General features: G+C 28.3%; 1 protein-coding gene and 1 pseudogene across 1 annotated transcript; one reads left to right on the plus strand and one right to left on the minus strand.

Annotated features, from left to right (window-relative positions):
• Nucleotides 1–8,089: 8,089 nt before the first annotated feature.
• Nucleotides 8,090–8,803, minus strand: LOC111029297 (annotated as a pseudogene).
• A 9,610-nt stretch (nucleotides 8,804–18,413) lies between these two features.
• Nucleotides 18,414–22,488, plus strand: LOC111029293 (ubiquitin-conjugating enzyme E2 W-like). The gene is made up of 6 exons (XM_022308256.1): nucleotides 18,414–19,575; nucleotides 19,656–19,750; nucleotides 20,913–21,015; nucleotides 21,141–21,296; nucleotides 22,141–22,207; nucleotides 22,279–22,488. The coding sequence occupies exons 1-5, from the start codon at nucleotides 19,531–19,533 to the stop codon at nucleotides 22,192–22,194; spliced, it is 453 nt and encodes a 150-aa protein (XP_022163948.1). The 5' UTR covers nucleotides 18,414–19,530; the 3' UTR covers nucleotides 22,195–22,207; nucleotides 22,279–22,488.
• Nucleotides 22,489–27,956: the final 5,468 nt, after the last annotated feature.

Genomic DNA, 27,956 nt, shown 5'->3' on the forward strand with positions numbered 1-27,956 from the left:
CCAAATTAGAACTTAAAATATTTATAGCAAAACTTTGTTTATATATATTAGTGTTTGTGGCTACGGTATGAACTGCTTACGAGAAACTTTGTTTTAAATTTTCAATTCTTAAGTGTTCAGATTTAACATTTAAATTTTAAAACATTTTGAGTTACAAAACAATATTTAAATTGTTTTCAAAATATGAACTTTAAATACTCATCTTTAAAATATAGTACCAACGTGTACTTAATATTTATCAACAGCTATTATAACTGGAACATTGTGTTAAATTTTCAAGCTTTTGACTATACTTGTAAAAATTATAATATATTATTTGTTGACATAAGTAGAAAAAAAAAATTCAAATGTCTATAAATGGCTAAACACAAATCATACATTTTTGTATATTTTATAATATATTGACAAATGATAAAGTAAACGTTTGGTGAAACTTATAAGTATCTACAGTTGTTCGTTTTAGAATTACAACAAATTAAGAAAGTTGTTCGATGAGAATTATTGTCACCTAATTGACAGATGAATATTCATTGTCTAACATTAAACTCTCATCACAAAAAAATAATTTGACTTTCCTGTACATTTTTTGTTGTTAAAGCCGTTAAAGGTGGGAAACTTGTGAGAAATCTTGCATTCAATTTCAAATCTCAGATAAACATTTTTAATGAATTTCTAACTCAAAATAATTAGTAAGTTGTCGTGATTTTGACGAATGTAGTCAAAATTCTAACTTCAGACGCTAATACAAATTATTCTGGACTTCCACATTTTTTTTTAACTTTCAACTAATAACAAATATGAGGTACCTTGTAGTAAATTTCGTGTTTTTTGACTGAGCAATACATTTTTCATCGACAATAATTTTAAAAAAAACTAATAAAAGCGAATTTTTTTTGCTTATATTATATATAAACAATTTTATTTTAATAAATTAAATTAAGCGGACTGTTCAATTTGTAGGCTGTCTTACGACTCAGTTTGTACTTATCAATGATATTTATTTAAAACGATTACAGTTATATTAGCATTAATGTTCTATAAGTGCATAAATTAAGAGCATGCTCTGCAGGTCAAACGTAGTACCTACTTAAAGTAACGCCTACGCAAAATGGTACCACTTAGTAGGTACCAGGCTTATAGGTAGTGCATAATAATGGTTTCTTAAGTGGTCATTGGAAGTTCGTGATGGAAAGTGTATCGTATACACGGACAGGAATATTTTCGTTAGATCTCTACTACGTGACTTTGGTTCTTCAAGAGGTCTAAAAGATATAATTGTTTGCAACGCAACGCGGGCTAAACCATAGTCCAACTACTTTCCACTCCTCTAAATTGTACAGACGGCTTAAACTGGGATTAAAAGACATGTATGGAAATTTATTTTTAGTTCATTTTGACATCTTGTAGTGTGTCATAGTTTGTCTCTCATCGAGTTGTGGTGTCTAGGATGAGACCTTGTTCTCTTTTTAGGTCGACTAGAATAAAAATATTTTGAAAATGTTATGGCGTATAGAAATCATCGTTAATATAAATATTTATCGATGTCATAATTATGCATGATGAATACCAAACCAAAAAAAATTTTGACTTGTATATTATTCCTAGAATACAGAAAATTCACCAAGCAGGGCAAATTTAAACTGGTCCCACGTTTACTTTTTTGTAGTAAACTCAGTTCGGAAATTTTAGGTAATATAGGTCGTTTGTAAGCTCAGACCGATAATTTTAACCGATCATATAATACAACTATTTCAATATTTTCAAAATTCAAAAACTAAAAAATTAAAGATTTGTTAGAAATAACCTTAAAAATTAAGAAAAATAAACAAATATCGGTGAGTAAATATGTCGAACTCTTGACTTTTTACTTAAATTTATGCGCTTATAATTTCACATAAATGCACTATACTTATATTTTTGCACTGAAAACTCAAATTAAATTCAACGTTGAAATATTTTACGTACATTATAACACAATTTTAAATTTATATGACGAATTTCATATTATTAATAATATGAAAATAAGAATATTTTAAGAAAATTATTAGGTAGATATAAGATGATCTTAGCATAATATTTTAATTTGGACTGAGCTTACACGTCATAATTTTTACTTGATAAAACACTAGAGTTTACAATCGCCCACCAAGCATTCTAAACCTCATTTTTTTTAATAATGAATTTATTCAAAATCTGATTTTTGAAATTTTTAATTATACTCAAAGACCGCATATTAAAATTATTGAATTGTTTGTACAACTTAACGAGTGTCCTGTAGCGATTCAAACTTCTGACCCCTCCCCCTTTTACTGTAAATTATTAAGTGGATAATTTTTTTTTAATTTTGATCAGGTACCTAATTCATAATTCGAATCAGTAGTATCTTAGTTCTTAAAATGTTTGTACTAATGGTAATAGTCCTTAAAAATGGTCTTACAAAAATTTTAAATAAATGCAAAATTGGATATAGTATTTATTATATAAATTTGACATTTTTATAAATTATTTTTACTGATACATTAATATTAATGACTAAAATATTCAAATTACCATAGCCCTCATAATTCGTATCTTATAAGTTCAAATAGTTCAATATCAGGGACTTTTCATCTTTATAAAAAAAAGTCAAGTACCTAACTCAACAACTACTAGTGCGATTTTTGATTCTCATAAGTCAAAATGTTTAGAAAAATCATGCTTAATGAATCATCTTGGATATCTATATACTTGTGATAAAGTAAAAAAATATATACAAAACTTAATTATAATCACTCAATTTCGTAATTGATTTAAACATTTTTTTTAAAAGCCTGGACTGAAGATTGTTTTGGATAGGTATAAGTTGGCTATAATTTTCGGTTGTTAACAATTTTTTTATTTGTTTCAGTTTCGAAAGCGTAGGTCTAGTAGTTGTGCCATCATGATACTCATTACACATTTCATAAATCATAATACATAACACTATATTATTATAAAAATAATACAGACCCAAATTTTAATATTTCATTTAAATATAGATGAACGGAATAGTATACTTACTTCTAAACACGATCGGCCTGGATAATACAAACGTACTTATGTATTTTTTAGTTAAATATTATAACAACACGAGTCGTTATAATATTTTTTTTAAATATTATTCCATTATAAAGATGATCTTTGTATATTTCGCATAGTACATAACAGGTGAAGGACAAGAATTCTGAAGTATTTAACACTGCAAGAGGCCCGAGCAGAAACCTCTGCGTTATTTACGTGGCCTGCGGCCCAATCCCTCAAAAAACTTACTCTAAAAACTCACTAGTATTATTTTGACTTATCTTTGAAGTTAGTTAAAACTCATTACTAACTGTTGGTTTAATTATTGATATTTATTCGAGTGATGAGCTATTGAGCTTACACATCAACATATTATCCAAATAATGTTCTGCATCAGGAAATGAAATACAAATATTGGCTGTCATGAAAATTCACGTCAGAGTAAAATTAATATTTTAAAACGTCAAAACGACTACCTGCTGCAATGTTAAATTTTTAATCACTATTCTCAAATAAAAACGGATATAATTCATCATATTGGTCTGCGCCATGTGTGAGGTAACGCAATATACATATACATACGCTTAAGATACATGCATATAATTAATATACATATTTATACATAGTACATACATACACATTCCTTATACTCACACGACACATGCGACACATTAATAATGTGCCCACGTAACATAATCACCCCAGCCAAGTACGATCGAGCGTACCACGGAACCGCACAAATGCTCTACTACTTACGTTGCACCGTAGAACAGTGGTGTGCAACCTGAGGGTCACGACATTTTATTAGGGGGTCGCCAATAATTTTACATCAAATGAAAGAGCTATATACTAAGTATACTATGTCATAGATTTCTCATTAAAATAATGTATTAGTAATTTTATAATTTAAAAAATATTAAAATGTTGACTATACCATTATAATATAGTTTCAGTAGTATTTTAATTTTAGATTTTATATAACTCTAATTTTGTATTTTTTTCAAGGTTTTGGATTGATTAAATTAAAGAAATATTAAAATTAGCGATTTAATTTACATGAATAATATGTTTGTATACATCAAGACCATGAAGTTAATATATTTTATACACTTTTATAATGTTGGTAGGAAAGGAGAGGGGGGGGAGGTCGTATTACCAGAATAAATAATTTTGAGGGTTGTGGATCAAAAAAGGTTGCGTACCACTGCCGTAGAATATGAAATCATAGACGCATCGTGATACCTTAAAGTTACGTTTAACCGATACACACCAATTATAAGAAGGGATCAGATCACTCTATATATAAGGATCATACAAAGTCGACCCATCAATAGTTTTTTTACAATATAATAATATACTCGTATGCATAGCCATCGTCCCTCGTGCCTTATTTCATAAAATATACGTATTATTTCGTTGAGATACATGGCCTAGTAACAAGGGATCGTTGGACAAACTACTCCCGGAAAGACGCCTCCAGCCACTCTCGGCTACTATATTCTAGCGGGTCATCAACCATCCATACATACGATATTCTCATATTCAAATACGAATTTCACCATACTACTCGTATTGCAATCTTCATCCTTATACTTGCACTGCATCTCTGTCGTGTAGAATATCTACCACTTTTTCTATTTTTTATTCTACTATACACTAGTATACCGCAATAGAGAGTAAGCAAAAATTGAAAAAAATTTTAATTTCCAAGTACCTAACTAATTTAACTTCCTTTATAAGTTAATAAGTTATTTTTCAGATCATTTTTAAACATATTTATGCAATTTGATGAATTTCAAAAAAAAATGTATTTAAGATTTTTAGGTCATCAAGTTTCGTGCCTTATAATACGGTCTATATGTAACCATTAACCAGTGTGGCAAGCGCGATGTTTGGTCTAAAAAATAGCATATTATGTATTCATAATTTAAAACAAAAATAAAATGTCCAGTCCTTTTCAGTATAATCGGCGGAAATATATTATATTTATTAATTCTATTTAATTTTCATTTAAAATTAAATGTCGTTGAATGATTTTTGAACTTTGAACCGCTATCTTTTCAAATAAATGCGTAATAATTGCGCCAAGGTAAACGCAATAATAATGAAAGAGCTCAGAAATTCAAATTGTAAGCCTCATTTAAAAAGTGTTGTAAAAAACCTCAAATATACAATAATGAAAATTTAAAACAACTCACCGATATTGTTACATTATGTAAATGGTGCAGGTTGGGTTAGTAAATAAGTTAATTAAAAAATTATTCAACGTGACGCATTGGTAAATAATTTGTTGTACAAATGCCTAATGAGAAGAGGTTTTTGTCAGGATTTGAAAAATACACTTAAAACATTTTACAACTGTCAAAATATAAGTATATTATTTTGGTACATCATAAATATAGACAGTGATTTTTTTTTTTTTTTATTATAGATGGGGAGAGCGGAATGTAGTGGAGTCTCCATAACAGCCATTACCTGCAAAATATTAATATTATTTTAAAATATTTTTCATAAAAATTAAAAAAAAAAAAATTTAAGTTCTATCTATCTTATACACCTAACGGGAATAATAAAACTAAAGAGGCACCTAAGACTATCGGTTGAACTTACTCACCAAATTTAATTCATATTTTTTTTTTTTATTGACATAAAGGCATTTTATTACACAGATTATTAGCCTATAATAACAAAAAGTTAAAGTTTTACAATATAAAAGTTGAAATTATCTTATTATTATAGGAGTAATTCATATTATATACAGGCACTTCCTAGATAGGTATACCTAAATAATATTACTTACATTACCTACACATTACGATATGATCCTCGGTTTAACGAGGGTTGCCAATCGAACAATATTAGCCCCTGGCGGGTAGTATAATTAATACAATTTATAGATAATGGATAAATTATTATTATTTGGCACCGGTATAGTACATTATACTCATTACTCGTAATGATATTATAAGTAGTGAGTACGAATGTCGGGCGATAGTAAACTGGGACCGGTAATGACTGGTATTAAAAAGGTCAGTTGTACATAATAATACGTGAACTGGGTTGGAATGTTGAGATTTTATGCATACCTACAAGTTTAATTTTTAAGAAACATTAGTATTACTCGTGTTCTGGCGCGTATCTCTGCGGGAGAGAAACTATTCGTATTGTCGTGCAACAGAAATTGCTTTGTTGTTTATTTAACTTTAAATTCATTAAAATATAGGTAAATAAATATAAATGTATATAATATATACATATATATTATATGTATACAAATCGATAAATAAAATATATAATTCATTTAATAATTCTGTACACGGATAAATGGATAATATATTTCGTTGTATTTATATTTTTAAATCAATATTTAAAGAGATTTATAATAGTTTTTTTTCTAGATTTTGAGTTTTTTCTATCAAAATATTAGTTTATAATATTAACATTATACAACTATATAATAATATCTTAGTATTTTATGTATCTTGTACATTTTCTACGGCCGAATTTAATATCGAATGAATTGAACTGTGTGTACTTGTATCTGTGTATATTTTAAAAAGACGAGGAAAAACATCTGGGAACGTTATTATAATAGATATTATTTGAACTGAACAGCATGATATTTCCGGCCCGAGTTTAAAATTGACCTTTCTGTAACCCGCTATGGGAAAAAGCCGATAACAGTGTTTTCAATTTTGATGCATAGCATTACAAGACTCGCACTATTACAGTAGAAATTCAGTGTAACACATTTTACATACGCATTCACGAGTTACTAATTATTTTTCCTAATTTCATTTTAGACGATAATATACATATTATTATATTATAACCATACGTTTATGGGAACGAATCGTTGCGACAGTAATAGTTTATGTACTTATATAATTTTCAAGCCTGAATTTAAAAAGTCTAACTGTTCTAAAAATCAATCTAGGTAATTATAGCATGTGCAAAAAATATAGCTATTGTTTTTGCGTCAAGAAATTCAAAATAGGTACATTTTGACAGTGAAATGAACATGAAACATATTATCAGTGGTCGTAGTGGGGATGAGGATACGATGGATGCATCGCTCCACTAATTTTGATCCACTTCGACCACTACAAATTCTCATATTTGTGTGTACCAACAAATTTGAAGTACCTAGGTGTATTATTTACAAATGTCCATGCAGATTCCATTAGTGTAAGTGCTACGCATAAAAATAAATTTTAATAGATACCCACAAGGTTAAGTATAATAATAAGTATATATAAAGTAAATACTGGTAGGTCAAGCATTATCACAGTACCTATAATATACTATTTTTTTTTAATAATTAGTACTTACAGTCGTTGCCAGATAAATTGATCGGTAAGTGAAGCCCAAACTAGTCGCGGTGTGTTTCGACCGTGCCTCAGTCGCCTCAAGAATTTTTTTTATTATAAACGTTTAAAAATAAATCACTCGGCTCTCCATGACAATATCAATAGGTTAATGTGATATGGAAATTATAGAATATATTAACACAGATGGATATTTGTTCATTCTCTGTTAGGTTACTCATTTTCGGCAATAACGTTCAATAGCACGGAGAACCCCTGGGTTTTCGTTATTGCGACTCCGCCGCCGAATACATTTATCTGGCAACGACTGTTATTACGCTGGTACCAACCAAATATTTTATTTAGACGATTATTTTATCATCAAACACTCAATTAGTTCAAAAAGTATAGTTAATGTTTCTGAAAAAATTATTTTACATGATGTCTAGTCATTAAAAAACAAAACTACTAATATAAATATATATATTTATATATTTATTAATATTTTTTATCTCAAACTGTTTTTAAATTTTTTACTTTTTTGAATGATAGCACAAGTTTTAATTTCATATTCCAAAACAGAATATTTTCATAAACATTTTTAAAACTTATATGTTACAACTCATAAACTACTCTTCCTAAATTGAATTTTTGTGTATCGGAATTCTTAGAAAAATATTCTGCTTTAGAATATGAAATTAAAATTTATATTGTAATTTTATCATATAAAATAAAGTTTAATTTTACTTACTCGGCTACTCCCATTGAATGTGGCGTTCGAAAAAATCGCTTATAAGACTCGGGCATTTTAAATTCGCCGTAGTGGCCTTGATATAAGATGGTTCGTCTATATCCTTCCATTTCATGAGGAAGTAATATTTACCATTCATAATTTTTCTATTGGTTATTTTTTCGGGAACTAACCCAGCACGAAATTCGGTTATGCGGTATTTCGAATCCGGTGGTGGACTGGGCAAAGTTAATCCGCCCTGCGTTAAGATAAAAATGTCTAGTGAATACAATTATAAAAGGCTTCACAACAGTTGCAATAAGTAATAACTATTGTAATGACAATACATTTAAAGTAAATCAATAACATATTATAAATGTGATTACTTACAACATTTCTATTTTCTCCCGACATCGTATGAAATATACAACAACTGTGACTTGTATGATAATAATGTGTAAGATGGACTAATGTTGTGGCGACTGAACGGGTTTCACTGGCTCCGAAAAGACGACTGATTCGGTAAACAGCTGCGCGGACACACACCCCGGCCACATTCCAAACGCAGGTGGGGTGAATTTTAGTAGCCCTGTCTCCTGGGTGAGTCCGTCGCCAGTGTACGGTATTATACACCCCTCCGTCCTTGTAACGCTGCAGTACGTATACGGACAAAGAAATAGCTGTTCAGTAGACGCCGGTTCATCGAATAATAATAATAATAATAATAATAATAATTTATTCTGTAAGTCAGTCGACTTTTTTGTATTTAATATTGATAATCACTGTAATTGCGTATGTATAACAATAATTACAAACGATATATTATAGTTTGAAGGATTCAACAAGTATGATTCGCGGAAAAACAGTCCCGACGATAAAGGTGCCACACTAGCAAAGTTGTACTAAATTGTATCTAGACAATTATTCGAATACATATGTGTTCGAATAATTTGAATGAATTTATTTGAATAACAATGTTTTCAAATTAATTTAAAACATTTTTTTTTAATTCGAATAATTATTGTGGAAAAATCCCACGAATGAAATGCTATCTAAATAATCATTTAAATCAAATTTAATTAGAATAATGCCCTACTCCGTGTACTAGGAAAAAATAAATAAATTAAAAAAGTCTAAAATAATAAATACAATAGTACTTATTATAATCATTATAGTAATGCAATTTAAAATATAATATTTACATCACAACTTTACTGTTTTTCGTGTTATGACTTAAAGCTAATAGTAAGTTTTTATTTTGTCACAGGGAATACGATTTTCATTCCTTTGATGCACATGATCATTATTCACAGAAATAAATGTTATGTGAATTGTATCTCAATTACATTAATAATATATATTATATTATATTTTAATTATATTTTTATTATTTTTTAAAAAACATGAACACTTCGTAGAGCTGGTTCTTGAACACCCCCAACGAATAAAATAAGAGCATTCTTTGTGGAAATTGAACAAAAATCCCATACACGCAACCTGTGCGTATTTTTTCTTAGAAATAATTAATTCAATTTTTAAATGCAAGCTTGCCTTTAAACTGCGAAAAAATAATAAATTTGAAAACAAACTTGTACTGGCTTATACGATGTATAAAACAGGCTGGCAATAATGTCCTTACCTATTTAAATATGATTATATTATACGAGTTATGATAGATATTATGGTGGGTGATTACTGATTGTGAACTTTGTCGGAATATCAGTTAGACAAAAAGGTAATGAAAAGGTCTAATGTAAACTCCGCCCTTTTCATTTTCTTAACTGTAATGGTCAATGGATACATGGAAACCTCACCAGTGCTTATGTAGAACTTAATTATTTATCTCGACTAAATAAGCTCAAAAATTCAAAATGATATTGTTAGAGAACGCTATAAATAGTTACGATAATGGATTTATATTAGACTTAGAAGTCAGACTATCTACAATTTGCATCGCATCATTTTGGTCCACAGTTTAACATATAATTATAACAAGGGCCCGGAATTGTATGCACAGAAAATGTACGAAATATGCATGCATTTGTGCACTGAATATCATTAAAATATGCACTTTAAATGTGCAAAAATATGCGAAAATATGCAAACAAAAATGAAAGTTTAATACATTTATTTAGTTTTAAAATGTATATAATTGATTAAATAATCTATACTAAATAGAAAAATGTATTCTAAAATGTATTTACAATATTTTTGTACGTTGTATTGAACTGCATTGAGTTGTAATTTGAACGTTTACTCGATTCAATCATCTAAACAAAAAGTCATGAACGAAAATCAATTTAAACAAATGCATTATTTTTAAGATATTTTTTTATTTACCTGGAGAGTTACAATTAACTACTAAAGACTTGGCTAGATTCTCAAAAAAAATTCACGTCGGTTTTCAGTAAATATGTTCTTGAATCGAGAAAAACTTCGTTCTACATCCGTTGAAGATATCGGGGCATACTTAAAGTATACTAAGTCACTGCTTGAAAGATCTTCTGGTATATTGTTCGTTGAGGTATTTTCTTCAGTTATAATTTTGGATTTATTTGATAACTGTCGAAATCCGTCATTTTTTTCAGTAACATTTTTAAATTTATTGTATGTTGCAACACCAATTGCACAAGATACTTCTTCAATAGGTATTTTCAACCATTTTTTATGAAATCAGCTAACGGAAGATTTATTTCTTATTTCACTCGTTATTTTAAACCTTATTATAGCCCATATCAAATTATACTTCATGATACACTGAATTGACGTAAGTCTTGCACATAATAATAGTATAATTCATACTATTTTCTTTCTATGTATGCATTATATTTCAGAAAATTGCTAAAATATGCACAATAATTTAAAATGGTCCAAATATGCAAAAATATGCCAAATTTAATTTTGCATATCAACACATTAGGTTAAGATTCAAATTTGCATCTTACCTAGCTACTTTTTAGATAAATAGATAGAAATATGCAAATGCATACCATTCCGGGCCCTAATTATAACATAACATACCTATGTGGCTAGGTACATATTTTATGATTATTAGAATTATTTATAATGATAATACACATACCAATTTATATGATTTGTTCAGACAATTAGGTATTATGTTTATTAATTGTTGTACATTTTATTGGGAATTTATAGTATTATTATAACCATGGACATAATACCTAAAATCTATAATATATTCATTTTATAATGCGACTTGATTTTCTTCACTGACGCAGTTTACACGAACTCAATTTTACTTGATTTTTTTTCACCGGCAGAGCTTACGCTAAAAAAATCTACTTTTGTGAGTAGTGACTTGTGAACTTACATGCGCCCATTAAGGTAGATATAACAAAATATATAATATGTACAAGTATTGTATACATTACACGCTAAAGATACAAAGTACAACTACTGTAGAACGAAAAAAGAAAAAGTATTTCTGTATATTGTTTACTAACACTTTTGTTAGAGGCTGTTTAAAAATACAAAATAATGTATAAGTCCGCTTAACTATTAACTATCTTTTTAAATGTGAAAAACTACAAAGTAAAAAAATAAGTATAGTCTAACCTCTCTGATGTACTGGTAGAAGTCTAGAGTATACCTCATCATTAAAAAATGTACGTTATTAATAACTATTTTTTGTACACATAATTACTAAAAAATGTATAAATATAATAAAATAATAGGCTCCTGCATATTTGTTGATATTATAATATTTCGATGGTTGATGTATTGTATGTATCATGAGAGATTTAATTATCATCTGTATCAATTATAATTTATAATCTACCGCCGTTTGTATGTGGGATACAAGTATATAACAAATAAGTGTCGTATCAGCTAAAAAACTATGAATATAAAATTGTTATTATATCGTTGAATTGAAATTTAACTTCATTCGTTACAGTGACCCTCTTCAATCGGTTTTCTTGGCTACTGGAAATACGAATATAATATTAGGGTTCTTTGAAGTACTGGACTAGTACCTACACATTAGAGTGCTATACATTATTTCTTAGTGTTTTTTTTCTAGATATGTCAATATAAGCTTGGTATCGAACAAACACAAGTTTCCCAATGAATTTTTATGAAAGTCATTTGAATTATTAGTTATTAATAACTTAATATTATATATTATGAGCATGATTTTGTTTGTTAAGACCGATTTTAGACAAAATTACCAAAATATGCAAACTACCTTGCAGTTAAAAATGAATAATATAATAGTATGATTAATTTTTATAGCTTAGGTTGGGCAATTTAAAATGAGGTTCCTCACAAGTCACAAACATTCCATATACTGTAATAAAAAAATCTAAAAAACATCAAATTACAATTTTCTTTTGTAGACACTTTAAGTTCAAATTTGGACGAAATTATATATTTAACGAAGAAGAAAAATTTTAGCTTTTTTCGTTGCAATTTAATAATATCATTAGTGGGTATGGGTACCTGAAATAGTTAAAGTATAATTTAGGTACTCCTATATTTTAAACACACAATGATGTGTTACATTCTATCTTATTGCACGTCGTTCGGTTTGGCTGTGGTAACACACAAATATTATGTTTTATTAATATAGCTATACCTAGCCTATAATATAATATATATAATAATAGCTGTTATAAAAGCACATTGTATGTTTTTCTTTTTCTATTGGTTTCACAGGCCGGAACGTTCATATTCTATCAACATGACTTCCGGTATGCTTGTATTATAATAATATGTTAAAAGCAAGTGTTCAAAAAGCGAACGTCTTACAATAAAATTATAAATAAAACTACTTTTTTTGCTAAGGGGAATGCGCCTCGCCCGTTTCACCTGTATTATCGTTTGGGCATGCATTGCGGGGTGAGTAGAGGGACTGTGTAGGATATCGTGAAAACTGGAAATACAAAAAGTCCTTTCACACCTGCCATCACTCGACCCTCGGCGACCCGAGTATTACGAGCCGTGTCCGGCGGTGAAAGTAACCATCGTCACCGTATGAAACGCTTCCAATTCGTGGCTATGTTCGTGTGTACAAATATCCATGTTTCCAAATGTGTTTCCATCGGCGGAGCAGTGGCTACTTGTGAAAGGTAGAGCGCCCTTCTGTTTGGATACTTTATGTTAACTCGAATTGAAGTTGGATATTTAAACAAATAATAACGAGTTTTATAGTTATTCTGTTGTAATTCAACAAATGTTTTAATTTCGTAGAACTTTGAAACATTTCGGTATGTTATTGTATTTTATACTCTGAGTGTCATTTTCAAAACATTTATATTTTTCAATGTTATGATGTTATATTATTATATTTTTATTTCATGCTGTACTATTGCTTAAACAGGTTATACCGAATGTCCATAGGTGGAAGAAATCCATTGATAATATTGGTGATACTAGTATTTTTCAAAAGAATTTTAATCGTGGTGGGCTTTGCCTTCGTAAGTTAATGCACTGAAAAATGTATAATTTAGCATGTATTCGTGTAATAAACACTAGCTGGCAAAATATGCACTCAAAATTCAGAAATATTCATTTATAGGCATTAACATTTTTAAATTATGCATCTAAAATATGCATAGAACAAAAAAATCATTGGCAAATTTTAAATTAATACAATATATCTATTTTTATCCGAATTTAATTTTTTTTAAATTTTTACACATTTTATAAAACCCAAAACCTAACTGTACAGCTAAACACTTTTTTGTCATCATTATGTTGTTATTATATTATTATTATTATTAAATCTGTACCTAGTATATTATACAACCTGAGGTCGTACGAGAGTAATAAAGTCGAAACAAATACTACAATTTTGTAAATTGAAAAGTAAATAAGAAACAAAAAAAAATTCAAATATTCATTTGTTTAAACATATGCATTTATAAAAAAATATGCGCTAGTAACTCTAAAAATCTAGTATATGCCAGAAAATGACTTTTATACCCAAAATATTCAAAAACATGCACTATTAAATTTTATATATTAAATTGTATTACTATTGTTATGAAACGAATGTGTATCTCAGTTAGCATGTTTTTCTGTGTTGCAAGAAAAACATGCCAATGCTTGAACTTATGAGTCCTGACAATAAACTTGGACTTTAAGCTTGACGGACTATTGTGGGGCTTAGCCCACTAAGCCCCCCCCCCCCCCACTATATCCACCTATGCGAATGCGTATTATTATAATAATAAAATGAATAGCTATAATTATTCACATTAATATATTTGAATTGCGAAATAAAAATCGCTAGGAAAGAAAATCTCCAGGAAAACCCCCAACAAGAACCCCGAAAAAAAATCCTCAGACTATACAATTTTTCTCACAAACTCATGCAAATTATTGAACAAAGATTTTTTTAAACTCTAATTAGTATAATTAAAAACATTATTAATATTTAATTACAAATATATACTTATAGAGGAGACTTAAAATGTAGAAAATGCACAATTTGTATAACTAAGGATTGAAAATTGAAAATAATACGTTTCCTATAATATTTTGACGATAACGTAAATATAATATTATTAGACAGTGATTTTTCAAGTTGTACCTAGGTTAAAATATTACAAAATAAAAATAATAATTAGACAACAGTTGATGAATGTATTGACAAATGCACTATAACATAATGCTAAAGTTAAAAATATAGCATATAAAAATATTTCGTATACGTCAAATAACACAAACAATAATAATAATAATAATAATACAATTATATTAAATTATATAAATGTATAGGTACTCACAGTTAAAAACATACCATAATAATGTACAAATATTTGGAATGATCGATATACGTCTAATAGTTAAAAACAATTACCTTATATTATAGAATCTATAGATAATATAGATTATCAAAGGTGCACATATCTGTACTACTGTTACCTATTGTCGTGTATTACACAGTACACGACAATAAGTAACATTTGAAGATTTTATGTGGTATGTCGTACATAATTAGCGTACATATTATTAGCGTCAAAATGTTGTAGAAAAAGTAAAAAAAATTATTTTAGAAATTTAATTTAACAGAATTATACATAATATCGCAGTACAAAACAAAATATAATTAGTATATATACATTTTATGTTTGTTATTAAATATTAATAATGGTGGTAATTAGTCATCTCGCTAATAAAAATATTTTTTTAATAATTTGCATTCGTTTGTGAGAAAAATGTCGTAGTCTAGGAATTTTTTTTCAAGGTTCTTGGTCGGGAGATTTTTCTGAGGATTATATTCCCGTGGATTTTTATTCCGATTACCACATACTTATATTAATATATGATGATAAGCTGACAGGTCTTCTCCACTCAGAAATATTATTTGTATATTGTATGGAATCATATTTTATCATTAAATTCAAATTTAACACATCCATTATAGTGACTTCAAGGACGAGGTTCACTCCACTGTACAGCAGAGCGGTTTCCTACTTTCTACCATTTTGAATGTATGTAATGAATGTATTGATTTTACAATGACGTATTGACGTGACGTGATGTTGTCTTTTTGTGTCTGTTCACAGAATAAGCTACATGGTCATAAAAATACTTAGATTTTAAACTTTACTACTTTTTCCGGTAGGAAAGTAAATCTAGTTGGTGGATTCGGGAAGTCAAAATCTAAAAAGTCAAAATTTAAAACTCACAGTAATTTTCAAAAACCCAGGAAAAAAACAAAAAGCAATTTCGGTAAGACGGAATTTATACTCAAAATCGGTTCTCGACTAAATAATTTTCGGATTTTGCTGTAACTCTAAAATAATTACACTGCATACATACGATTTGTACTCAATATTTGTATTAGCAAATTCTATAGGTACACAATTCAATATTCAGAACATTATGATTCATGTTAAACTATTTATAGGTAAATAAAATTTTCGATTTTCGATTTTTATTAGTTTTTTTTATAATTAATATCGATAAAAATAATTTTGCTGTGTCGAAAAAATTGAAAATGTAATACAAGGTTCCTTATAATGTGTTGTACGTAAAAATGTTAAAAAAGCTGAGCTTAAATTCATAATCATTTTTTGTGAGCGTCCGAACTCTGAAGTTCGGATTTTGATAAAGTACGTAAAAATCACGAAAATATGCAAATTATTTTAAATTAGAAATTCATGAAAATTTTTCTTTTTAAACCTAAGACTTTAAACATTGAATACAAGAGTCCTTATAAATCTGTCTACCTTTATCAAAAAAAAAAAATGTCTACTGCAAAGTCAAATTAAATTTTTATGAGTGCTTGAAGTTGCAATTTTTACTACATTGGATATTCCCTCGATTTCACATGGAACGATTTTCTTATTTTGTTGTAATTCAAAGACAAAAACAGTAGATACTTGAAATGTACACCATATGTTTACTTTATCATTTCGACATAAACTGACTCGTTTTGAGCTGTTTACGGGAGTGTTCAATTTTCAATTTTTTTAGTTATTTTTCTATAAATGTCAATTTATTTTGCATCCAAATCATGACAATTTAATAGAAGGGCCGTGATAAATTGTTAAAATAGCTGTTGAAGCAATTAAATATTAAATTTAGACAACATTTATTAAATTCAAAATGTAAAAATTATTTTGTAGTTCAAAATTTATAAAATGTTCAACTTGTATAGCCAAGGATTGAAACCTAAAAACTAAGTTTCACATAAAAAGATAATTCTGCAACCAACAAATCTTAAAGATTTGTTTTATATTTTTGATCCTTAGCTATAAAAGTTGAACAGCTTATAAATATTTAACTACAAAAGAATTTGTACATTTTCAATTTGATCTGAACTTTAAATGTTTATAAAACAAAATCATATCTATTTATTTTTAATATTTTTCAACTGATATTGCGAAAATATATCAGAAACCTTGCATTAGTTTTTGACCCAATAGATATAATTTTATTGACATATATAAAAAAAAAAAAACTAAAAAAATTTAAAATGTTGTCAAGTGTATGAATAAAATTTATAAAATAAACATATGGTGTCAATTTCAATTATGTACAGTTATTCGTTTTTTAATGACAGCAAAATAAAAGATCACTACATGCGAAATCGAGTGAATCCAATGTTGTACAATTTTTAATTTCAACCACTCGTAAAAAATGAATTAGACTTTACAATAAACTTTTTTTGTTTAAGGTTTAAAGAAAACTAATTGGAAATCTCATAATAAATTTTCAAATCTTAGATAAAAATAAACAATAATTTATGCATACTTCAAATAATTTGCAATTATTCATAATTTTTAACGAATTTAGTCAAAATTATAAGTTTGGAAGCTCATAAAAACTTACTACGGATTTACACTCAACTTTTTTTTTAATTTCTATTAACAAAAATTCATGAAGAGCCTTGCATTCAATTTTCAATTATTTTAACCTAGAACATATTTTTATCAAAATAATTTTTTAGAAAACCATCAAAAATCGAAATTTTCTTATAGCTAAAGAAATAAATTATTTTGAAAATTTAATAGTGTAGGAATATAAAATTATAAAATATCAATGTACAACAATTGTATTTTTATTCATTATTATACACCTCTACTTCTTTATATTAATCTATACTTCGATGTATAGGTATGTGTGGATTTCTACCTACAATATTACTACTCTACTAATTAGTAATTAATCACTATGATTAAATTTGAGTCCTATAATAAATAAATTAAATTTAAATAAAAACAAAATGCGGTGTTTAAATGTATATTATGTGACAATGATAATATCATTGCGTTTTGTTCGTAGGTATACACACACCTACGACATGTCGACATATATATTGTATATAGTAGATAGGTACATGTGTCATGTGTGTACCAAAAAGTCGATGTGGACTACATTAAACTACTTAATTTATAAACATATGTATGTATGACATATAGGTGTATTTATATTTATAATAATATAGTTATTATATTATCGTAATAACTAATAACTAAACATAGTAGTATATACGACGGATGGACGGAAAAACACAGACCACGAAAGACTGGAAATATTCTTAGTGACGTTTTCTAAATGTATTCACGAAAACTGTGATCAACTGTTGAGACACTATGAAGTAGGGGTTTCACTACTCCCAAGGCGATTTTTTTCACAAAAACGTATGAAATTGTAAGAAATAAAAATCAAAAATATTCTAGGTAGTTAATTGTTTTCATCTATTTTCACCAATTGAAGAATTACGAAGTTAGGTTACCTAATCGGTAATCGGTTACCTAATCGATAGGTACCTAATACCTATTATATGTTTATCAATGAACAATATTATATTATTTGTTTACATATTATTATAATATATTATGCTACGATCACCAGAAAAACATTTTTTGTTTTTAAAACTCTGCATAATATACATGTACCATGTACGGACATGGGACGTCACATATTAAGTATGTGAATTTAGCAAATAAATACGTAAACGTAAGGCGTTCACTCCCAAAAACATAACCAGCTTCCAGTGGCAAACGCAGGGGTGGGGGGTGTACCCCCCCCCGAAATTAGTGTAGTAAATAATGTAGAACAGCGTGAATAGTATGACATTTATGAATTTTTTTATTTGTTCACCCCCTCCCACCCCATAATTTTTTTCTGCATTCGCCCCTGCCTTCTGCTATGATTTATATCGAGTTTCGAAACGTTTGTATAATTAATGCATCAGGCAATATTATTAAATATGACCGGACAAAGAGAGATTTAGAGAAATAAAGTTCAAGAGTAATTTGGTGAGTGGTACGATGATATTTTCAGTATCGACATTATCGGCTCCATCTCGTCAGCATGTAGGTACAATGGTGATTTTTTAGTTTTGTCACATTGGTAGGTATACGCTATTGCGCAGATTTTGAGGACCGATTTTAAATTTTTGCGGACGACTAGTTTTTTCACGAGTTAAAAAACACTTACTTCAATTTTTAGAATGCAATTATTTTGGGGATTATTCGAATTAGCCGAATGGATAGAGTACTGGATACGATATGGTGGATCGGTGACGGGAAGCCGGCTCGCAAATACAATACACTTCTTTTCCGAGTAAATAGGTAAAATGCACGCTATCTGCTTGATAAAATATCAACTTGCCTAGCGCCCTTTATAGTTAGGTACAACGTCAACAATTCCACCACGAAATTAAAATTGACTACGTGGAGGGTTGAGTGTTGTTTCCAAGAACTGACAACAGCTCAACTGCCAAACCATATTGGTTACCAGCCATGACCATATAGTTACCACGCCCTCGCACGACACGTAGGCACAATCCGACATTATAAAATCTTATCTTCCGAGACCGTAGTCGTTTCGGGGTTGTTTAATGATAACATTACATTGTTACGTATTCTATAGTCCATATCGATTTCTAAGTTCTTGTTGATCGAACAACACGATAATTAATACTAAAAGATACAATCAATTAACTATTTTTTCGTCAGAAATTATTGCAAGATGTCACGTGAAATCCCGATTCCACCTCTAACTGGAACATTTAAAGTACCTACATTGTTAAAATTATATCTTTATTACCTAATTATTGTCTAACAAAATTAATATCGTTCTTCGTTTTTCCACAGAGAAGACTTCTAAATGAATTAGCAATCTTTAATCAGAGAACGCCACCAAGAATGTCTCTAGATGGTCCCCTGCAAGACGAACGACATTTCAAAGTGTTAGTAAAAAAATCATTGCTTGCGCAGTTGTGCGTTTAATCAATATATGATAATGTATATTATAATATAACATAAATGTTTATATTTTATGTCATCTGTGTCCTGTGATAATACTACCTATTAAATTTTCAAGTTTTCGTAGATACCTAAATACCTTTTAATTTTAAAATGAATTGGTTTCAATTATATTTTTTGTAATATTACCTATAATATACATTTTATTTAGATATTATGGCTATTATGCAGATCTAATATCAGTTTATATATTAGTATATTACTAATTCTGCAACTGAAATTGGGTTATAAATCCTCTACAATTCTAAACATTTAGTATTAGGTACCTATACAAACTATTGAAGAGGACGTGATACCTGCATGTGTTGTCTCTGTCTTACAAGTGCGTAACATAATAAATTTTACGCTCAGCAGGATACGTGTAGCTCCGTTAGTTTAAAAATTAGTGCGAATTGACCTCTTATAAAATCTAAAGGTAAGATTATTATCTAGTCAACCTCATAGGTTTTTTATTATATTTTAACTTTAACGCGAGTTATAAGTATTTTAAAATTGTAAATTTTTATACATCTTAAAATACTTATAACTCGCTTTAAAATAAAAATATAATAAAATGCCTATGAGGTTGCCTAGATAATAATCTTACCTTTAGATTTTATAAGAGGTCAATTCAATTTAATTTTTAAATTAACGGAGCTACACGTGTTCTTCTGAGTGTACAATTTGCTATGTTACGCACTTGTAAGATGGAGACAACACATGCGGGTATCACGTCCTCTTAATTTAATTAACAATCTAATATTTTAGAGGCTAGTATATCTTATTCTTATCGTTATATGCAGACAATGCCTGACATGATAAAGATATATTCCAAATTCCAATTAATGAAAGTTATTTCTCGGTTATTTCATCGAATAATAAGTTTTGAAGAAAAAATAAACTTTTAATTACAATTTTTTAAACGTAACTATCATTAATTGAATAGTAACATTATTTTAAGTACAACTACTTAGTGATAGATTATTTTTTGGTATTTTTTTTTATCAAATTCAGTTGGTTTTGCAAAAACAAATGTTAATTTAATAATTTGTACATAGAATTTCAAAAATATTTTATGGCTATCTAATGTTTAATTTTACTTTTTAGTTTCTATGTAAATGTGCAAGGTACTGAAGGTACTTTATGTGATGGAGAAAAGTTTAAGTTGCAGTTCAAATACAACTATTTATATCCTATTGAGCCGCCTATAGTAAACAATTTATTTTTTTTATTTTTTATTTTAATTTATATTGCAAGAAGATAATGAGCCCAACTAAACATGTTTGTTTATAAATATATTATAGTATTTAATTTATGTACTTATGTATTTTTAAGGTTTCATTTGTAGGCGAAAACATCCCAGTTCATCCTCAAGTGGAAAGAAATGGGCGTATATGTTTATCAATTCTTACTAGTGACTGGACAATAGAATTCACTGTTCATTCGATCTGCCTTTTAATTCTGAATTTACTACGGAGCTCAGAAGAAAAGGTGATATAACAAAAATTATAGAAATAACTATATCATATTCTGCAAAGTTTAAACGAATTTTAATTAGTGACATAGATTACATTACCCACAAAATGTTGATGTACATATTACTAGATTTTTTTTTAAGTTTTAAGTATATTTTTTTGTTTATGCAGCTATGTAGGGGTAGGAAATGTGCATAGGTACATGATCATTAAAGTTTATTTATTATTTTGTTTATAAAAACATTTTTTGGAATAGGTAATATTATAATCAGCTGTTTATTTGGAAATGTTATTAAATGATGATTTTTTCAGAAAAATAACAATACATTCTCAATGATAAAAACTAATTTTTGAATGAAAACTTTTTTTTTTATTGATCATTTTGAACCTGTGCGTGAGTGGAATAGTAAGAAGTAGATACTTATGGATGAATCATAATCCTGTTTGTTCAGGAGTAAAATAAATATACACATTGAGATTATTAGAATATTGCAAAAAAATAGCATCAATAAGGAGACAACAGCATGTACTTACTTGTTGCTGCATTTTGTGAAAGCTAATAACATTTTAAGTGCATTTAGGTGGAATATTTCTATATTTAATGAATAAAAATAAATCATATTTTAAAGTTTTTTAGGATATAAAAGTATGAACTTATAAGTCATGTGTTAGTGCACATTTATAGCTAGTGTTTAAATCTATCTATTTATACTCATTTATATAAATTAAAAATACTTGTGAGCACTTAATCATTTATATTATAATGTGTTTGTGATAGAATGTATGATCTCAAAAATATAATATCTATCTGTGAACACAATATATGGTAAAGCAAAAATAATTTGTAATATATTTAACAGGGAATACTCGAAGATTATACTGAATTAAAAACTGGCAAAAAAATAAGAAAATGATTTCTTTACTATGGTAAGTGAATAATGTTCCATACTAAAATTAAGATTCTGTACTTATTTGTGGTTCAAATTATTATTTTTTAGATGGTTGTGTGCAGTTATAAAAATCAATTCAATTATTTTTCATTCTTCAAGAAGACAATTGGCTCCACTGAACATACCCGTAATATATTCTTATTGAGTGAAAATTGTATACATATATTTAATGCAATTAAATGTACTCATTTAAACACATTCATTAATTGTACCCAGATCTTTTTAATTGTAGATTTGTTCATTATAAATACCTAAATATAATTGCCTTTTGATTATTATGCACTGTGGTAATTAATATAACATAATGTACTATTTTTTTTTTAAGTAGAGTATTGTACAACAGCGTTTCTCAATAGGAGGTTACCAACTAAAGTTAGGAATCTCATGTCTAAGCCTTGCAAACTCTATTAACCCAAACATAGACAATATCATCTCAAATAATCACCAATAATATAACCAAATAGAATCGTAGTTCAAGAACAATTATTACATAAATCTTACTTTTGGTGGAGATAACAAATGTCTTCGTAGCATCCTCTTGAGTGACTACTCACTTGGCGATTAATTGTGAGCGTCCCTCTATTCAGAAATGCGGCAATTGATTGTGCAAAATAAAATACATTAGTATCCTAGTATGAAAGCTACATAACCTTGTTGGGAGATGTTAGTCGCATGTTAGACCTTCAAATGTAGGGGGACTCTATACATTTAAGACATTTTGTCTAAAACTGTCATATGGTAGAGAAGGCGACCATCTAGTCTAAGCGAAATCATATTATACAAAACATATAATACTGAATTTTATTATTTAGACCCATTTATTTAAAAATTCAAAACTGTACTTAGTAAAATACTTTAAATTATTAAGTATAAAACCCTGTCAGAAATTATCAAAAAAATAAATAAATAGGTTATACATTATAATTATTTATCTGATACAAAATGAAGTATAATAAAAGTACAATAAAATCAAATGAAATCAAAGTTATGCATAAATGTTCCTACTCAGGTGTGTGATTTTTATCATTTGCATTTTTCATTATTAAAGTATCATCTTCAACTTTGTTGTCAGAAAGTTCAGATTTTACACTACTTATGCACTTTTTGGTGATTACTCAGTGCAACTTTTCGTGAAAATAGTCTGTTGCACACAGAACAAATGTAACTAATATCTTCATGTCTAAACAAAATAAAAATAGATTAACTTTTTAACATCATGTTTAATAATAATTGACAAAAAAATAAGACTTGATAAACTATTACTTTGGAGTTGGTGTAGGTTTATTTTTATTAGATGATCCACTGCAATTCTTCAAATGCAAATAAACAGCTTCTTGGCTCAATACACATCTTGTGCATGTTTTGCAAACCCATACAGTACGATTATCGGGAAGTACCTTATCAAACTGCTTCATAGTTGGTGGGCAAAATGGTTTGGTGGAACCAACCTTCTTTCTTTGTGTTTGCGACATACAGTTAACAAATTAATTCTTTATGGTATGGGAATTCTGTTGACAAAAGTTAAAAGTATTAAAAATAAAATAATAGCCTAAATCAATATTTTTATGGAACACTATTTAAACATTAAAAACAATATTATAAATAGCCGTCAACTAGGTAATCACTAATCGCTCTAGTGTACAATAGGTGCAGAGTATTGAGTAGGCTACTACTCATTGCAATGGATGTTTTTATCACATAATGGTCTTTTTCCAGAACCAAAAATTAGCAGATCCCTCATATTGCGTAAAATACTATTGTGGGAAAATTCAAAAAATAAAAGTTGTCAACACAGCAAGTTGTGTGCCATTAATGTAGGAAAATAATTTAATTTGTATATCTGCTTTTATTAACTTTGCATTTTGGGAAGATACAATATAATATCTAGAAACACTAAGTTTGGTTCAAAGTTTAGATCTTATAGAAAAGCTGTAAAAATATTGAAATATTCCAATAATGGTATAGAATAAGGTAGTTTACTGCAATTATGAAGGAGGTATCATAGTTTTACTATAATATAGGTTAATTGTATTATTCTCATAATATACCATAGGTTTAAAATATATTTATATATCTAGGCAGGGCCCCCAAAAATGGGGGCTAATGGCCCTTGAATACAGGGGCCCGTTGAAATTGATTTGTTATTTTTGAAATTTTTGTAGAAATACTTATTTTATATTAAATAATATTGTAAAATAACATTTTATGAAATATATATATATATTTTTTAAATATACCAATTCAAATTCAATATTCATAGTTAAGGCAGGACAACATCTGTCAGGTCAACAAGTAAACTTTAAAAAATCAAGATTTATAAGCATTTTAACATTAATAATGTCTATAAATTAAAAAAAAATTTTAAAAATAAAAGGTAGGTATAATAATCTAATCTCGCTTACAAGTGATAAATAAGACACAAACTGCAACCATGATAATTTCTAGGTAGTCAATGGTTAACCTACATTTTGAAGAATCAAAATTACTAAATATATATATTATAAATCTGCCTTAACTATGAATATTGAATTTGAATTGGTGTATTTAAAAAAAAAATATTATTCCAAAAATTGTTACATATATAGATGGAAAAGGCCAGCACACACTCGAGGCAGTGACGGTAAAATGCACACAATTTACTAATTAAATGCTACCGAGTGCCAAAACTGAAGGCTATAGAATTTCACCGCTGTAGTATGTGGAGACTGCATAGTGTATACCACTAGTTTGTATACAATATTAAATTAGAAAATTAGCTTTTTAAGACTGAATATTGGATGGGCACTCAAGTGATTCGCTGACTTCCTAATATAAAGAAGTCCTTATAGTGTATAGGCACGTTGATTAATGCATACATATAATTTCATTACACATTTTGTCTGGCGTTGTACAGAACCAATCACACAATGTTTACAGTTGTCATTGTTTTGGGTAGGTAGGTAATGCAAAGTAATAATGAAAATGTAAATGTAAATGTAAATATGAAATATAAAATCAAGATAATTTTCATCAGACGAGTATGAATAAACGCCAATAGGCGAGTAATGAGAATTCAATGTGCCTAGTACCTACTAACCTGTAGGTATTGTACATTGTATTGTATATTATACAGTATTCGTCAATGTCAGAGATCATGCAATATTGTTACATTTATTATCTAAGTACTTACAAAGTTTGGCTTCGTAACTGGCGGAAGAGTTCGGGAAATGGCAGATCAATATTTACGAAAACAGCAGACTAACAACAACCATCGAGATTCTGAGTGGCAGGTAGAATTAGTCGAAACAATCCAATAGGCGAATCTCATTTTCGGCGGGCTATGGAAAAAAGTAAAAACACAATAAACAACGTGTGTCGGACGTCGGTTACTGTGCCTCGCTCGGGTAACAGGTAGGAGTAAAGGATTACCAGAATAATTCACTTAAAGCTCAGTGTAGCCATTCGAATCACTTTTCCATGACAATGACCAATTTTTAGTCATTAATAATTAATAAATACCATGTATTTAATGTTAATTCGTCATTGTTAATATTATTCAAAGTTGGATATTACAGAACTTTCAAATCGTAATTTCATATTAACATATTGTCATATACTTGCAGTTGGCGTTACAGTACGAATTGTGCGATATTGTTTTCAATTTATCACACAGTTCTCTATATTATATATATATATTATTATTAAATTACACGTATATATATATTAGTTATATATATATATATGTGTGTGTAAATTATTACTGTTAATACGTTATACACTGCATTAAACGGACATTTTTGATATATTATCAATATATTATTATAGTTTACGCCTTTGCGGTTCCCGGCTTTTGTGAAATCGTACAGAATACAGATCGGTAACCCATCGTTAGGATCACGAACGGCTCGGCCCTTTCTACCTCGACGTTCCGTCTTTGGCATTTTTCCCGAGCGTAAGTAATATGGAGTCGACGTGGCGTGTTTTGTCGTCACTTGTCATGTCGTTCGTGGCTTTGGCGTCTGTTATCGTGTAATACGATTTCGACATTATCATTGTTATTGTTTTAACAATACACGTCGATATACGGGGATTCGACACCGTCATTTTCTGTTTTTGTCTAACACACGCGTGACATAGTAAAATAGAAATATACCTCAAAATGTATTTGTTAACTATTAACAGTATAATATTATAATTGTATTGCATTCAATAAAGGTCAAATGAAAATAAATAAATAGGTATGTAATATGATAAAAATATTGTCTTAACTTAAATTTTTTTGAAGATTCAATTAAAGTTGTGGCGTTCTCTTAAGTAGTAGTATACAGTGTTGATAAAAAACATTTAATGTATCAAATAACATTTTGTGTATTTGACTTTAATTACCTACAAGTAAAAATACCATACACCTCTTGTTATCCTACAGACACTGGTAGTATTATAGCTATCCCATTAATACTAGTTGTATAATTACTAACTGGATTTAAATGTATATGGTATCTAGGAGACTCTGGATATGCACTTAGACCTTGGCTTTTAACACCAATTCAAAACCAGGCAAACGCAAATAAGGAACTGTATAATAAAAAAGAAATGCATACTAGAAGTTTAGTTGAAAGGTGTAATGGGTTGCTAAAAATGAGGTTTAGGTATGGTATTAATTTTTCAAATAATTAGTTCCTATAACCTATGATCAGAATTTAGCATAATAATTTATTTAAGGTGCCTACTGAAACATAGAGTTCTACACTATACATCTGAAAAAGCTTGTGTAGTATTGCACAATATGTGTATAACATACAATGAGCCTGAGCCTGTAGACAATGTGATTGACATTGATTTTGGTATGTATGGAAATAACACTGGTCAACATGAAAATGATTCTTCCAATGATTTGGATAATGGAAGGCGTGTGCGTGCATGTGTTGTACGCAATTTCGGGCAAAATGAGCAATAGTCTGTTTTTAATTCAGAGAAAATAAATTTAAACTTTTTTTAATAATTGATATCCTGTTTAAAATATTTTATTTTATAATTCTAGGACATATTTTAATTATTTAATTTTAACCATAAGTTAGAGAAGTTAGTAGCACTACCTATATTAAGCACCGCATTGGTAGGATAGAGTGAATAATGTTAGAAGGAATTATAAACATAAAAGGGGAATAAGAAATGTGTAAAAAAAAAAATATATTTTAATATGGTGAATTGTGATTGAAAATAATGGAAGTTGTGGAAAGGAAACCATTGCTATTATGCTAGAAAAATAAACAAATAAACAAAATATTATATGTTTACCAATACTTGTAAAATAATAAAAAGTAATGCATATAATAGGTATATAATATCATTTAACTAAATCTATCTTATGTACATTAAATAAAAAATGAAGAAAGCCAATCAAACTTCACATCATGTGTATTATCTTCAGCATCCCATTGCTTTAAAAATGCTGTACTTAATTAAAAAATGGTCAACTTTTAACTTATAAAGTCTTAAAAGAACCTTGTTTATAGGTTAACATTTAAAATCTCTATTGCTATTAATTATTTTATCACATTTATGTTTAGTTAGATAGTTTTTAATTAAATGATATAATACACACACACATACTATGTAAGATTTATTAATTAATATAATTTTAAAATCTAGTTAAACAGTAACTACATATTAAAAGAAAATAAGATATTATGAGATAATTGCAGATGCAGATCTATACAATATTAAACAAATGCAGTCTAGACATT

The sequence above is a fragment of the Myzus persicae genome, unplaced genomic scaffold (assembly GCF_001856785.1).
Source record: "Myzus persicae strain clone G006 unplaced genomic scaffold, MPER_G0061.0, whole genome shotgun sequence".
Taxonomy (NCBI): domain Eukaryota; kingdom Metazoa; phylum Arthropoda; class Insecta; order Hemiptera; family Aphididae; genus Myzus; species Myzus persicae.